Genomic DNA, 16349 nt, shown 5'->3' on the forward strand with positions numbered 1-16349 from the left:
CCATTAATCTATACTGGGAATTTTTACCCCCAAAACATTTGGCAAAGGCATCTGAAACCGAATTGGTAGATGTTCTGTCGGTACGTGGGTCTGAATCCAACAGACTACATCACCAATGGGGTTCAGAGCCTCGTGTGTCACGCACACTCCCTGGGTTTCCTGCCCTCCCTAGCAATCAACAATCTAAAGTATTTAGAGACACTTTCTCAGATCTAATCTAAATTGAAAATCAACAAAAGAGAATAATGTAGAACTGGCGTAACAGGATATGCAAGAGATAAATTAAGTAATAACAGATCGATTAATACGCTTAGAAATTGCAGTCAGTGTTTTTCAGCAGTGGGCACTGACTCATCACTATGAGGTGTCGCTCTGGGGGTCTGGCATAGCTCTTACCCTCTGCGATGGCCAGTGCTGCTGCCGCCTCCTTCTCTTTCTTCAGTGCTTCCCTGGCCTCCACCAAGCGCTGGTGTTCTGCTGGGTCCACCACAATCCCTGCCTCGGCCAGCGCCTTGATCTCATCCATCTTCAGTCTGCGGACTTGTTTCACTTTCCTCATTGCCCTGAGATCAGACATGGGAAATCAAATCAAATATCAAATGAAAGACAGTATCCAACCATGTTCCTCAGCTACCTCTTTACATGTGCTAGTAACAGCATGACAATTGGAAAAATAATGATTCACTGATGACAAAGGGCTGGCTGAACACCACATCCATAAAGAGATGGACAAGAGAAGAGAAGAGATTGGGACACGCTCTCGTAAAGGTTAACAGTAGAATAGCACGATAAAGTCACAGTAAAGTAAGAGGAAAGTAAATAATACTAAAACATGGAGAGGTATAACAAACATGTTTCAGAGACATCTGCTAGTTGCCCACAGCTTTGTTGCTTTGAGTACAGCAGTTGATTATCAACTGGTAATTTCAAACTGGGAAGGCAATACAAAAATTATAAATACAAACTGTTCTGAATGCATTGTTTTTCTTGGAGAAATATAGACCATTTTACAATGCATTGGCAGGCAAAGAAAAATATCTAGGTGTGCCAATGTCATTTGCTCCGGTACTTTTGGGGCCTTAGGATGGTGGATTCCAAACTAGACTATGGTCCGCATCGAGCAGTGCTGATACAATTTTTGGGATGTGTGTCAATCAGGTTAAATTACAACCTGAGGAGGGGAAAAGAAAGAGCCAAACTACACAATTCCCAAGTCTAGTGCTCCGTGCTGTATATAATCTTCTATTAATTGCTTGTTAGGAATGAATAAAGCAAAACCTGCCTTTATTGGCAGGCCATTCATAATATTTTCTAATCCAATTAGGTCATTCCAGGACTCTGTCATGTGTATTGGCATCCGCTTCTGTTGACCAATTAGCTGTAGCTGTAATCAATTAGCCATTATGCAAGTGTGTGAGTTTTAGTCGCTTGCCTCAGCCCAATGCGTCCTAATTCATCATGTTTTGCTCAGAGAAATATAACTCTGGAAATTATTAATTTCTCAAACCACTGGCTTACACTCCTATAGATGAAAACAAGAACCCTCTACAGTCAATAAGCCAAAAAAAAAAAAAAAAACTCCAGGGTTCTTTATTTTTTAAATTGGTATCCAAATTGTTTTCCTGAACACTAATTCAAAAAGCATAGTATGATATAGGAAGCTATTACTCCTAATAGTAATATTTCAGGCCATTTTAATGTATTTGCAACTGATGTGTTATTACCAAGAGTATTTTTTTTATTTAATTTTTTTTATTGGGTTTGGCCCTTGATTGTTTCTTAGTTTTAAGTCGTTATTACACTGTAAATGAGAGGGGAAGGAGCAATAGCGCTGGCTACTGCACGGCTGAGAGAAGTGGGTTATGTTAATAATGGCAAGAGTAATGGATATTCTTATACTGGAAAAAGGGCAATACTTTTGTATTATTAAAAAGATAAATGCAATAATTACAAAGAGTATGATGTAGAAAAGCCAGCAGCTCATGTTAATTGAGAGCTGAAAATGGGATGAATCAGTAGAAGTGTGGAAAACAAGTAAATTCTCGATCTTGGTTTGAGTTCGGGCTACAAGATGAGTGGCTGTGAGTTGTGCAGAGCAGGGCAGTCACGTATCTCTTTTAGGACGTTATACTGTGATAATAAATGTAGTGCTTCATTTTCAGAAGTTATTATTTAATGGTATACTTGAAGTTGAAATTGGCAATTGTTAATCAAATCAGCTCCCAGCTATATCCCTCATTCTCACACAGAGGAGATGAGATTGTGTTTCCCCATTACTGGAGTATAACAACCATTGGCCTAAATGAGAGGCCGCTTTTAGAAGTGCCAACATTACGTGCCTGTTAACCTACATCATTGAGACGTCACTCTTCAGGTAGCTACCCTGACCTGATGTGAAATAATAAAAAGGTTAGCTACAGTCTGCCAAGCTCCCGGTGCCTCATGGAACGATTGTGCTGTGATGGATGGGGCCTGTGATATTACCTCCGCAGGAGCTTGTCCTTCATGATGGTCTGTCTCTCTCGCCACAGCTCCAGCTCCGGGCTGCTGAGGTTGGTGGGTTTCAGGTGATCCAGCGGGGTGGCGTCCTTCCCCTGCTTCCAGAGCTCATAGCGCTCGGGCTGCAGGCAGCGCACAAACACATCCATGGAGATCTTCACCATGTCCTTCCGGCACGTACACTGCCAAAACACAGAGCACGACACTTCTGATATTTCTATGTGCTCAAAATATACAAATCAGACCCTGTTCAATCAGCCTGTCCTTACAGTGGGAGACATATAGACACCATACACACACGTTCTGAAATGCATATGAAAAAAGCACATATTTATTTGATCACTGCACACAACAGAGCTACACTGTCACAGGAGTAATGCTGCAGTCACATTTGTCTAGTAAGTATATGTGGAATATTCTGTCCTGGAACTGACCCTGGCACAAGACAAGAACACAAGACTTCTTTCCACATGTGAACACACATAACCCCCCCCATGTTAAAACAACAATTCAAAATATGTTTTACTTAGTAGAGGTATTATTACATGAGGCCCAGTGTACAGGAATGTCTCATTCTTGCATAGGGCACACCCAAAGTGTTAACCCAGATACAAGGACACATCTGTAGAGTTCCCGGTATGTAAAAAAAACACCCTGAATGTAAAAATCACATTATTCTTTCATGCCATACAAAGCAGTGTGGATAATATAGTAAATAATGGGGTGTGTAATCTGTAATTAAGGAACAGTAATGAAGTCAAATATATATATATATATTTATTTTAGTTTGTTCTTATGTCATTTTGCAAATCTTTATTTATATAAATGAACATGAAACCATGAACAGTTATTCCCATACTTTTTAATTTGTTAAATTAAACATGAAGGTAGTATTTATATAGATCTCCACCATCACCATCAGCCCATATCGATCCCCTGCTGGATTATGGCCTCCCCCAGATATTTCCACTTGCTTCAGTCTACAGCTTCTCTTGTCCATGTCACACCTGCAAAGCTTATATTTCATCTTCCCATCTTTTATGTGTTCATCTTCTAGGTTTTTCTCATCTCTTGATATATATTCAATAGCTTCCTCTGTCCATCCTTGATGTGTCCAGCCCATTGCCAATTTTACATTTTTGTTTGTTCTCTGATCCATGAAATGTATTTTTGTCTCAGCTTGTTATTCCTTGCAGACTTGGAATCCATGATCTTTCCATGCTTCTTTGTGTCGTCCTGTATTTCCTGAATCATTTTTGCATTAATGGACCAGGTTTCACAGATTACACTGGTAGTATGCACTGATCAAATACTTTTCTCTTCAGGCAAATTGATAGATTTTTTTTTAGAATTCTTCCACTTCTGATAATCACATTTCGTTTTTTGATTGTTGTGCCATCATCAAATTTTAGGGCTATGATTTGATTCTTTCCTATTCAAAGGTGTTGTTTTGCATTTTTGATGCTCCCATTATTCTTATTCTTAATTATTCATAATACATTCTTTAATAAGGTTGCTGTTAAACTTTGTCACATCTTCAATAATACCTTTCCTTATGGTTTTGCACAGCTCAATGTAATTAACATTTGATTTGGGGTCTTGACTATTTTAATTCTCTTCTTTTCTTCTTTATTTCTCTTGTAGCTTGCAAGATATATTCTTGTGATGTGTTGAGTCATAACTGTGATGTGTCTAGGTCTTCTTGTTGGTCATAAAGTACACTAAATTGGTTCTTGAGTGTTTTGAGCGCAAGCATGGCTCCTAAGCATCTGTGTTCAGAGACAACTCCGAAAGAGACAAAGAAAATAAATCCTTTAGAGGTTAAGATGGATGTGATGGAGCACTTTGAAAGACTTATGGATATTTCACGTGCTCTTGGCTTGAATGAGACATCTGTTCACACTATTCGTGATAATGCCCAGAAAATTAAAGGAAGTGTTAGTTTGTCTAACCGTAGTAGTAAGGTTACACATACATGTAGTAACATCATACAGACAATGGAGAGGTTACTGGTTACCTGGATGCACCACCAAAGTTAGCGAAAGGTGCCCACTAGTTTAGATGTTATTCAAGCAAATGTGCTTAGTGTATTTAATGATCTGAAGAAAAATGCGAGTGGTAGTGATAGTGAAGCTTTAATGCTAGCTAAGTATGGTTTTCCATTTTAAGAAGCGTTGTAGGTTGCATAATGTTAAGGTTACTGGTAAGGCAGCTGCTGCCGATAGCGAGGCAGACAACTTTTCCAGAGTTTTTGGCCAAAGTGATTTGTAAGAGGTGTTGTTGATCTTACAACATTTGTTTGTTATTTATTCATTCATTACATACATGTCAAATATATTCATTTTCTCCTTTCTACACTTATTTTACCATTATTTCTCTCTCGCTGACTTCCATTGGAACGCATCTTTTTAGAACATGTATTCCTAGAGAAATGGGCTTCCTTTAACACGGTTTCAGTTAGCATGGTCAACGCATCTACCGTGTTAAGTGAGACCTCCCTGTGCTATTTCTTCATAAAAATCGTATTTCCTCATCAGAGTGGCTTGATTTAGGTCTGGATAATATCTGAAGCTGATCTCATCTGGATAACTATCCTTGCAGTCAAATTCGATTATGTTATTCTTCAGTCTCCATAATGAATCCAACACCACTTGTGCAACCATTCTTTGCTCCATGATTAAATAAAAATCTCCACTCTCCAATTCAACTAGTTATTTTCATTTTCTTTAAATTTCACTAAGTCCTATAGTGTCCTATTTAATTTTACCAAGTTTTACTATTTTTGAAGTATTGCTTCACTAGAGAAAGTTCATCAGTTGTTCGTAGTCAGGGTCAGAAATGGCAGCCTGTCCATACCCAGTGATCGCTAGCACCCTCTGCTTTCATGTTCTCCTGACCACTGCCTTGGGCAGTGGCAATACAGCTGCTGGGGACAGAGGACCATTTATTTTATTTCAACGTCAAGGGGATTTGATAGCCATAATGCACTACATTGGCCAGACAAGTGGGTGAGTACTTCTTCAGATAGATTTGTTCATCAGTTGTTATACATCTCTAACAAAGTTGTATCACCTTTTACATCCACCAGTTACTGTGGCCACACCAAGGTAGAGTGTAGTGAAGTCAGTTTATTAACTGAAAAATGCTGTTTCTCAGCTTCACTGTAAGTAGTCATACATTCACCAGGTTATCAATTAATATCAGTTTAGCAACACCAGCACACAATAACATTTAAACCACAACACTGACCTTACATCCTATGATTATAGGTTGACTGGTAGACTGAAACGTTTCTTAGCTTCACTCTTAGTAGCAATAAATCCACATTATATGCATATAATCTACACTGGACCCCAAAAGCACAACTAGATTAAACAGGAGCTCCCATGACATCTGGGCTTCTATGGAGGAGGTAATTATACCACCACAAGCAACATACAATCCAGTACCAATCCAGTGTAGGATTCTACCTTGACTTTTATCATATTAGCTGCAAAATGTTAAAAAATGTATGACCTAATCCTAAGACTGGGGGGGCTCTTTATTAAAAAAAAGAACCTAATTCTCTTTGTGCCCTGGATCATGTATTACATTTCTGCTTTATTTCATGAACTGCGCTGAAAGCCTTATGTTCAATTACCGTGAACACTCTTCAACAACGGGAGGCAGAGGGAGAGAGAGAAAGAGAAAGAGAGAGAAGGGGTGGGCTAGGGGCTGTGAATGGTAATAACAGCCACCACCAGTACAGAAATCTGACGAAGAAATATCAAGAATAAGCCACTGCAATACCTTGCGGATATATTATGAAGAATAAGTGTCTGCCAAGCAACTTTTTTCTATTAACGGGGGGTGGGGGGGTAGACAATACAACAACAAAATAAAAAAGAGTTGTGAAACTGCATAGAAAATGGTGCTTAATGTTAAAGGGTACACAGTGCTTTCAAATGCCAGGTTTTTTGGTCTGTTCTATTTTTATAGTTTCCATTACAACACCCTTCCATCACCATTCAGTCATTGTAATGAAGAGCCACAGTAAAGTTAGTTTTCATCCTGCCACACAAACATCAGATCGGCTCAGAATAAGTATTGGTGACCTATCCCATTGTTAGGAAGATTAAGTAGTGATTATGCAGTACAGATACCATTATCATGAAAAGCCATAATAAATCCCATCTACATGCTTTCATGCTGTGAACTATACCCTCCAATTTACGGTTAAATTGTCGTAACAATATGAAATGTCTGTGCAGAGCTTTCTCCTCCTAATGGTAGAAAGTGCACTTAAGTACGTGATCTCGGAGCTCCTGTAATCTGTTAAGAATATCATGGGTTTTTTTCCCGTTCAGAAATATTTACTGTGCTTTTTCAGGGTAATTGATAGATAAACGAGGAAATTTAAGTCAACAATGTCTCCACAGAGCAGTATAGCAAAGCTGGTCGATGATGGCTCAAAACTCCGAAAGTGGAGCTCATTTGGAATGTAGGAAATGACAGATAAGACCCAATCAAGGAGGGCTGATGACTCGGTTAAGATGCCTGACACTATTACCAGTAGTAATAATAGTAGTTTGCATTTACATAGCCCATTTCATCTGAACGAGTCCCCAAAAAAATGGGGATTCAACTCCACCACAGAAGTCGACTGCCCACTTGGAAGATGCTTGTCTGCCGTTTTGCACCAGTGGCATACTGCAGTACACATAAGGTGGAGAACTGAGGGGTTAATGAGGGGCCATATTTAAAAAGCCATTTAACCAGGACAATGTTGTTAGCACCCCTGCCCATCAGGATCTCTGGTTTTATACCTTAACCAAAACATGGGAAAAGTGGGTTCATTTTGCATTTGAACACAGGTCTCCAGAGAGAAAAGCCCTGAGATCCTAATACACTGCCAGGTTGTTTTGGACTAATAACAGCTTCACTTAGTTGATGGGTGACAAAACATCCTTGGTTTCTACATTTATTTTCAAACAAACATCACATCACCATAAATTCCTTCATTAACAGCTAAGAAGGAGGGTATTTCAGTAGAAGATACTTCAGTAAATGTAGGTATGCAAATCAAGCATTCTTCACAGAGTAGCACTTCTTTCCAACTTTCCAACTTTTCTTCTTGTTGTTTTTTTGGTTGTTGTTCAAAGTGTTCTTCACTTCACTAAAGAAAACGAATTACACCACCCACTTGTATCTGGTCTGTGGGAATGTGCAAATGCGAGCTGGCTGCTGCAATGCATGGCTGGGCTCTTCTCCGAGGTTAGCAGTAGATGAGATGTATGGGGGGGGGGGTTCATTCATTGTTCTTGACAGATTCCCAAGTCAAACACAGCTGCGCTCTGTCAAAACGCAAAGAACCGCTTCCCCGCTCTCTCCGTTTCCTTTAATGACATGTACCTCTGATATCACTGGAAACAATCCTGCCTCATTTTCTTTGCTCTCTCCTATCTTCCAGCAGTACTGGAATGAATTCCACTCTCTAACTTAGCTGTGGAGAGTTAGTCTGGTATCAACAGAAGACCCAACACAGACAGACAGATACTGGTAAATATCAGTGCAGTGGGAATAAACCACTCTTGTACTGAATCAGTTGGTATCACAAACAGACAGATGTATATACTATGGATATATACATTTTCAACAAAAGCCGCACATTTAAAGATGTATTCACATTCAAACGACAGAGGACTGCATTCTTAAATGTATGACATTGAGATATCATTGGGGCCTACGTTCTATGTGTTTTCAACCTGACACCACCAACTATGTTTATTTAAATATCAATACCAAAAGAAACTACCTAAAACCTTGACCTGGGTAATGAAAAAGATGGAAGGGTGCTAGCATGTCTTGCTTGGTTTGTTTAGACTGCTTGCTTTAATATGTATAGACTACACTGAAAGGCAGGGCCCAGTGACATCACAATACATCAATATTGGCCTATTCAATCATTAAGATGTTAATATCTTTGCGGAACAGATCTCGAAACACTGGGATTTGTTTTAATGATTTATGTTTCAGTTTCTCTGCATCTATTTTTGATCACAATTTCATTTTAAAATTTTGAGTTGATTCACTAAATTAAACTTGAAAAAAGCTGTTCATGACCAAACATCATGATTCTTTTCAAATTCAGATCTTGGTGAGTTAATCAATCACATTCATTACCTCACTCCCAGTCTTCCTGATCCTATTTTAACTGCTCTTTGCCCAAGTTAGCTTACAAGGAGTCAACTGACAAATTGTGAGTAGTTCGCCATCGCAATTGAAACTGAATGTTCTCATAATGAGTATGCAGATATGGTTTAACGACAACAGATTGAGTTTTGAAGTCAAGTAGTGATAAAGAACATAAATGATGAACCTTATTTATAACATACTCCATCAACAGATGTTTATATATACAACGGGTGGTCTTTTCGTATAAAAACAATAAATGATTATATTGGAGTAAATGACAACTTCTTCCAGAGCTTTGCTGGTTCCTTGCCTGCTTTTCATCCATCACGTGCCACCTATGACACAATCCTGCCTAGGAATATCTTTAATCCTACTATTCCTACACCTCCTGTCTTATTAATAATAGTCTACATTCACAAAGAAAGCAAAGAAGAAATTATGTATGCCCACCTACATTGTCTCAGGAGAAGCCAAGTGGATATATGTTAAGATTTAATTAAAATTATCCAGATGTTGTCTTCAACTGAACACACAGGGCATGTCCAGAAACAGTTTCTTGTGATTAAAGAGCTACCCAACTGCCACATGACAGCACACGATCATGTATAGACCTGCCTGTGTCACTTTGATTAAAATAAAATACAAATAAAAAGTATTTCTAGTTGTATTGCATATGAGGTAAAATCAAGTGAACTGAACTCAACTACAGCCTAGAACAGCAGCGTTTGCAGGGAAATTTGTTATTGTTAATCAAGACTGCTTTACTTTAACAGCGCCTTCCATTTCCAGTGCTGCCATATGCAGGGATAATACAGGGACTGGACTCTGAGGGAGAATTAATGGCCAGCGCTTGCCTTGGTGAGCTATCAGCTAACAGAAGCCTATTTGTTTGTACCTTGAAGAGCAGCAGCAGCAACTACAGCCACAGCAGGTTACTGATCTTGTCAATTTTACAATTTTCTTTCTTGAGTCCTTGGCCGTTTCCTCAGAGACCATCATTATGAATATTCCTCTGTTTGTTCTGCCAGTCTATGAAGGACAACCCATCACACACACACACACACACACATCAAACAGTACCATGTCTGCTCTCTGCTCACACAATGCTTACAGAATTGGGGGGCAGCTCAAAATGGGGTATTGCCATTCCACAGACTTGGATTGGAACTGCACAGAACCTCAGCAACTGTCAACACCTCTGTTTAGATGATGACACTACAGATTTCCATCTTCTCTTTTCCCTTATGTGTTCCCTAGCCATTTTGTTAACCTTGTAAATGTTGTGTACATAGAGAACATTGAAGGTTAGTGCTTGTAGAACCTTGTAAACAGTCTCTGGTAAATGTACTGCTTAATGGATTAATTGGTACATTTGGAGTTGTTTTTTTTCTTTATTGAGAAAAAAGCACATATTAAGACCCTTTTGATACCAAAAAAAAAAAAAGGGAGACCATTACTAAGGTCAGGCTCTTTTAAATTTGAGTTGGTAATCAACCTTGAGAGTCAGCTTCAACTATTATTTTTGTAAAGGAGTATTTCATACTTTCAGGCCTTAACACATCACATATTAACCTTAGACATGAGAACATAAGAACATTAGAAAGTGTCCAATCGAGAGGAGGCCATTCGCCCGATCGTGCTCATTTGGTGTCCATTAATAACCAAGTGATCCTAGGATCCTATTCAGTCTATTTTCGAATGTTCCCAAATTGTCTCTTCAGCCACATCGCTCGGGAGTTTGATCAGATTGTGACGCCTCTCTGTGTGAAGAAGTGTCTCCTGTTTTCTGTCTTGAATGCCTTGAAGCCCTTGACTGCTGACTCCTTAGAGCACTGAAGTAGTTTTGGGGGTTGATTTTGTCCATTCTTTTTTTAATACCTGAATCAAACCTGATAATTATATCCAAGACAAAAGAGACTCCATTATTCAATCTCACAGCCTACTAAATTCCTGTGAGGTCAGGAATTACTCTACGGTCTCTTAGAGCTCTCTCTAGGAGAGCAATGTGCTTTTTGTAACATGTTGACCAAAACTGTGCACAAAATGCAGTATTTCTAGTACACTGTATAATTTTAACATTATTTCCCTTTATACAAATTGGACATATCTCTGAAAGACACCTAATCGGTGACAATCTCGCATACAAAATCAAAACAAAACTAACAAAATTGCCAATAACATCTCTTTATATGTTAATACATTTTGAACCTTGTTGTGATCTGGATCTTATGTCTACTGCTTGGGGGGCAGGGAGAAATAAAAATGAGCTTATTTGCTGCCACCATTATCCCTTAATGAGATATGAGGAGTTTAAAGACGCATGCCCTAAAACTACAATCTCCTTACCTAGCCTGTACCAGTGCAATTTAACGACTAGGCACGGGGTTGCTACACAAATCCCCATTATAGAGTTCCTATCAATGGAAATGTTATGTTTTACAAGTATTAGATGCCATCTTCTCAGAGGAAATATGTGAAGAGGAGATTAGAAGCTGTCTGACACTTCATTTAAAAGGCCTCTTCTTTGCATCCTTCAGATACACTAAAATAGTGCAGATGCTGGGTGCTATTCAGGACTATGATAGAGAATATTTCTGCAATCACATGCTTGATTAATAGCCACAAAATATCACATTAAATGATGACAGCTGAAAATAATCACTGCCAAGAAAAGAGTGGTAATTTCTTTGCTTTGTTATCGCTGAGTTGTTTGAAAAATGGGAGACTGTTAAAACCTTTCCTCTTTGGAATACTGGGCTCAAATCCCACATTTTACAACCGGTAACTAAATAAAGCTAACTGGTAATACAAGTCACTGCTTATATTGATGAAATCAGGGAAAAAACTAATTACAAAATATATATATACACACACACACACTTGAATATACCTTAGATTATCCATACTAGAATCAGTTTAATCATCAAGATCAAACTAAGCTGATTCCCAAGCCCTAAGATAAACCATATGAATCATGGACAATTCCACTTTCAAAGCAATCTGGAATGGCCAAGGTTACCATCCTATTGAGGATATATCCGTACACTTCAGCACTTCCAATTCATCAGAAGGAGATATATATTGGTTCTAATGAGGGTGATGTGATAAACTAGGACACTTACAGTGAGGGAAAAAAGAATTTGATCCCCTGCTGATTTTGTACGTTTGCCCACTGACAAAGAAATGATCAGTCTATAATTTTAATGATAGGTGTATTTTAACAGTGAGAGACAGAATAACAACAAAAAAATCCAGAAAAACGCATTTCAAAAAAGTTATAAATTGATTGCATATTAATGAGGGAAATAAGTATTTGATCCCTTCGACTTAGTACTTGGTGGCAAAACCCTTGTTGGCAATCACAGAGGTCAGATGTTTCTTGTAGTTGGCCACCAGGTTTGCACACATCTCAGGAGGGATTTTGTCCCACTCCTCTTTGCAGATCCTCTCCAAGTCATTAAGGTTTCGAGGCTGACGTTTGGCAACTCGAACCTTCAGCTCCCTCCACAGATTTTCTATGGGATTAAGGTCTGGAGACTGGCTAGGCCACTCCAGGACCTTAATGTGCTTCTTCTTGAGCCACTCCTTTGTTGCCTTGGCTGTGTGTTTTGGGTCATTGTCATGCTGGAATACCCATCCACGACCCATTTTCAATGCCCTGGCTGAGGGAAGGAGGTTCTCACCCAAGATTTGATGGTACATGGCCCCGTCCATCGTCCCTTTGATGCGGTGCAGTTGTCCTGTCCCCTTAGCAGAAAAACACCCCCAAAGCATAATGTTTCCACCTCCATGTTTGACGGTGGGGATGGTGTTCTTGGGGTCATAGGCAGCATTCCTCCTCCTCCAAAGACAGCGAGTTGAGTTGATACCAAAGAGCTCGATTTTGGTCTCATCTGACCACAACACTTTCACCCAATTCTCCTCTGAATCATTCAGATGTTCAATGGCAAACTTCAGACGGGCCTGTACATGTGCTTTCTTGAGCAGGGGGACCTTGCGGGCACTGGAGTATTTCAGTCCTTCACGGCGTAGTGTGTTACCAATTGTTTTCTTGGTGACTATGGTCCCAGCTGCCTTGAGATCATTAACAAGATCCTCCTGTGTAGTTCTGGGCTGATTCCTCACCGTTCTCCACGAGGTGAGATCTTGCATGAAGCCCCAGACCGAGGGAGACTGACAGTTATTTTGTGTTTCTTCTATTTGCGAATAATCACACAAATTGCTGTCACTTTCTCACCAAGCTGCTTGGCGATGGTATTGTAGCCCATTCCAGCCTTGTGTAGGTCTACAATCTTGTCCCTGACATCCTTGGACAGCTCTTTGGTCTTGGCCATGGTGGAGAGTTTGGAATCTGATTGATTGATTGCTTCTGTGGACAGGTGTCTTTTATACAGGTAACGAGCTGAGATTAGGAGTACTCTCTTTAAGAGAGTGCTCCTAATCTCAGCTCGTTACCTGTATAAAAGACACCTGGGAGACAGAAATCTTGCTGATTGATAGGGGATAAAATACTTATTTCACTCATTAACATGCAAATCAATGTATAACTTTATGAAATGCGTTTTTCTGGATGTTTTTGTTGTTATTCTGTCTCTCACTGTTAAAATACACCTACCATTAAAATTATAGACTGATCATTTCTTTTCAGTGGGCAAACGTACAAAATCAGCAGGGATCAAATACTTTTTTCTCTCACTGTATATATATATATATATATATATATATATATATATATATATATATATATATATATATATATATATATCTATCTATCTAGATATATATATATATATATATATATATACACACACACACTCACCTAAAGGATTATTAGGAACACCATACTAATACTGTGTTTGACCCCCTTTCGCCTTCAGAACTGCCTTAATTCTACATGGCATTGATTCAACAAGGTGCTGAAAGCATTCTTTAGAAATGTTGGCCCATATTGATAGGATAGCATCTTGCAGTTGATGGAGATTTGTGGGATGCACATTCAGGGCACGAAGCTCCCGTTCCACCACATCCCAAAGATGCTCTATTGGGTTGAGATCTGGTGACTGTGGGGGCCAGTTTAGTACAGTGAACTCATTGTCATGTTCAAGAAACCAATTTGAAATGATTCGACCTTTGTGAAATGGTGCATTATCCTGCTGGAAGTAGCCATCAGAGGATGGGTACATGGTGGTCATAAAGGGATGGACATGGTCAGAAACAATGCTCAGGTAGGCTGTGGCATTTAAACGATGCCCAATTGTCACTAAGGGGCCTAAAGTGTGCCAAGAAAACATCCCCCACACCATTACACCACCACCACCAGCCTGCACAGTGGTAACAAGGCATGATGGATCCATGTTCTCATTCTGTTTACGCCAAATTCTGACTCTACCATCTGAATGTCTCAACAGAAATCGAGACTCATCAGACCAGGCAACATTTTTCCAGTCTTCAACTGTCCAATTTTGGTGAGCTTGTGCAAATTGTAGCCTCTTTTTCCTATTTGTAGTGGAGATGAGTGGGGTCTTCTGCTGTTGTAGCCCATCCGCCTCAAGGTTGTACGTGTTGTGGCTTCACAAATGCTTTGCTGCATACCTCGGTTGTAACGAGTGGTTATTTCAGTCAAAGTTGCTCTTCTATCAGCTTGAATCAGTCGGCCCATTCTCCTCTGACCTCTAGCATCAACAAGGCATTTTCGCCCACAGGACTGCCGCATACTGGATGTTTTTCCCTTTTCACACCATTCTTTGTAAACCCTAGAAATGGTTGTGCGTGAAAATCCCAGTAACTGAGCAGATTGTGAAATACTCAGACCGGCCCGTCTGGCACCAACAACCATGCCACGCTCAAAATTGCTAAAATCACCTTTCTTTCCCATTCAGACATTCAGTTTGGAGTTCAGGAGATTGTCTTGACCAGGACCACACCTCTAAATGCATTGAAGCAACTGCCATGTGATTGGTTGGTTAGATAATTGCATTAATGAGAAATTGAACAGGTGTTCCTAATAATCCTTTAGGTGAGTGTATATATATATATATATATATATATATATATATAGTGGGCCTGAAATTCAATTTCAGGGAAAATAATTGTGAATGCTGCACAAATGCAGGTGGCAGGTTTTAAACTTTTCTTTATTGCAGTACTATGATTACCCTGTGTTTTACATATAAGTGTCAGTGCTTTTCCAATATGAAAGGAATACCTCTAGGCTTTTGACCTTTGATTAGCATGTGTTTTGTATTCAATTGGATTACCACATTACAGGCTATTGACTTCCAATACATGTAAAAGCACAGCACAGCGGTCAGCCCTAAAAGGTGGTAAATGACAGCCCTGATATCACATTAAAGAAAATACTAATTCTGTGCATCTTAATGAAGTAGTCAGTTTCAGTGTTGTAACAACGAAACAAAGATGCAATCTTTCAGTATTTTGGCTAATTTTCTTTCCTTTTGTATTATTAACTGTGTGCTTAACTTACGGATGGAAAAAAGGGTCTAACTTCATAATTACCTGGTAGGTTATACTGCTGCAGGATTCGAACTATTATTAGGCAATCCTTCTTACATAAAGGGCAGTCAGGCTAGTGCTGCATAAACCAGGCATGAAGTAATTGAGCATTAAAAAATATCTGTATTTCTGCAGTACTGAATGCATTAAGACTGAAATATTTTCTTGCCTGAGGAAAATAAGCAGTTTTAAGCCTGTGTCTTCAAGAAAGATTCATCTTTTTCCCCTGACTTATGGGAGGGACACATTTTAATCCTAGTTCACATTATATAAGCAAAGCTGCTTCTAATTGAAAACATTAAACAAAAAACAAGGATTGTAATTAGCCAATGTATGCGAGTGCAAGTTGAGTATAGGCCTATGCATTTTTTTTTTTTTTTATAAAGTTTTTGAAGCGCTGGGTCGTAGAAACCGCCAAGAAACAAAATGATTAAAAAAACAATTTGGTGCATAAGTGTGTAGTCAAAATGTATGTTTAGAATTGTATTAGTTGATTATTTACTATATATCGGTGCTTACATGGGATTGCACAGCGCTGCAGTGACATACCAAGCTTAAAGAGATCCTGAATCGTAAAGATGTATTGACTCAAGTTAATTTCTCGGGGAAACAATTCCTTGTAAATTCAGAAGCCAATTCTAATTTGGCTTATAGATCTTCAGAAATATGGATAGCAGAACCCAGCGCAAACTAAATGAAAACTTTGTACCTGCTATGACTAACGCACACACTTCAGTGTACAAGAAGGAGGATAAGATTATTGGAAGACATGGTCACTGTGGTCCCATTTACATATATAATGTATTGGGTCCACACACACAAAAAATAATCCCCAGAAAACTATATTTATATGTGTACCAAATATCAATGCTCCACTCTGCACAGGTTTCATGATGCATGCTTTTGAACAACCCAATTAACTGAATGCTTTCATACAGACATCTGATCTGCATCCCTGCATTTGCTGCCACCCTGACGTCACACGCATGGCCCCAGCAGCATACACTTGGCTTTGGTTGCAAAGTGCTAGCCCCCTCCACTGCTGTTCTCAACTTTTTATCAAAGGATATGAAGAACCCCCCTATAAAATAACACATATCAAATGGCATTTGTGTTCCTCCTCAGCTAATGACTTTGCAAAAGTGCTGGCATGCTGTGCAGCC

The 16349-nt window shown here is 39.2% G+C and overlaps 1 protein-coding gene across 1 annotated transcript in view; it reads right to left on the reverse strand.

The window, feature by feature from the left end:
- The window catches only part of kdm4b (lysine (K)-specific demethylase 4B), a 235670-nt gene that overhangs the window by 69777 nt on the left and 149544 nt on the right, over nucleotides 1-16349 (reverse strand). The window contains exons 9-10 of the mRNA XM_066695200.1: nucleotides 2485-2681; nucleotides 397-563 (exon numbers count right to left, since the gene is read on the reverse strand). Of these exons, the coding sequence (XP_066551297.1) occupies nucleotides 397-563; nucleotides 2485-2681 (364 nt within the window). The remainder of the gene's footprint in view (nucleotides 1-396; nucleotides 564-2484; nucleotides 2682-16349) is intronic.

Source organism: Amia ocellicauda, chromosome 22, assembly GCF_036373705.1.
Source record: "Amia ocellicauda isolate fAmiCal2 chromosome 22, fAmiCal2.hap1, whole genome shotgun sequence".
NCBI classification, from domain to species: Eukaryota; Metazoa; Chordata; class Actinopteri; order Amiiformes; family Amiidae; genus Amia; species Amia ocellicauda.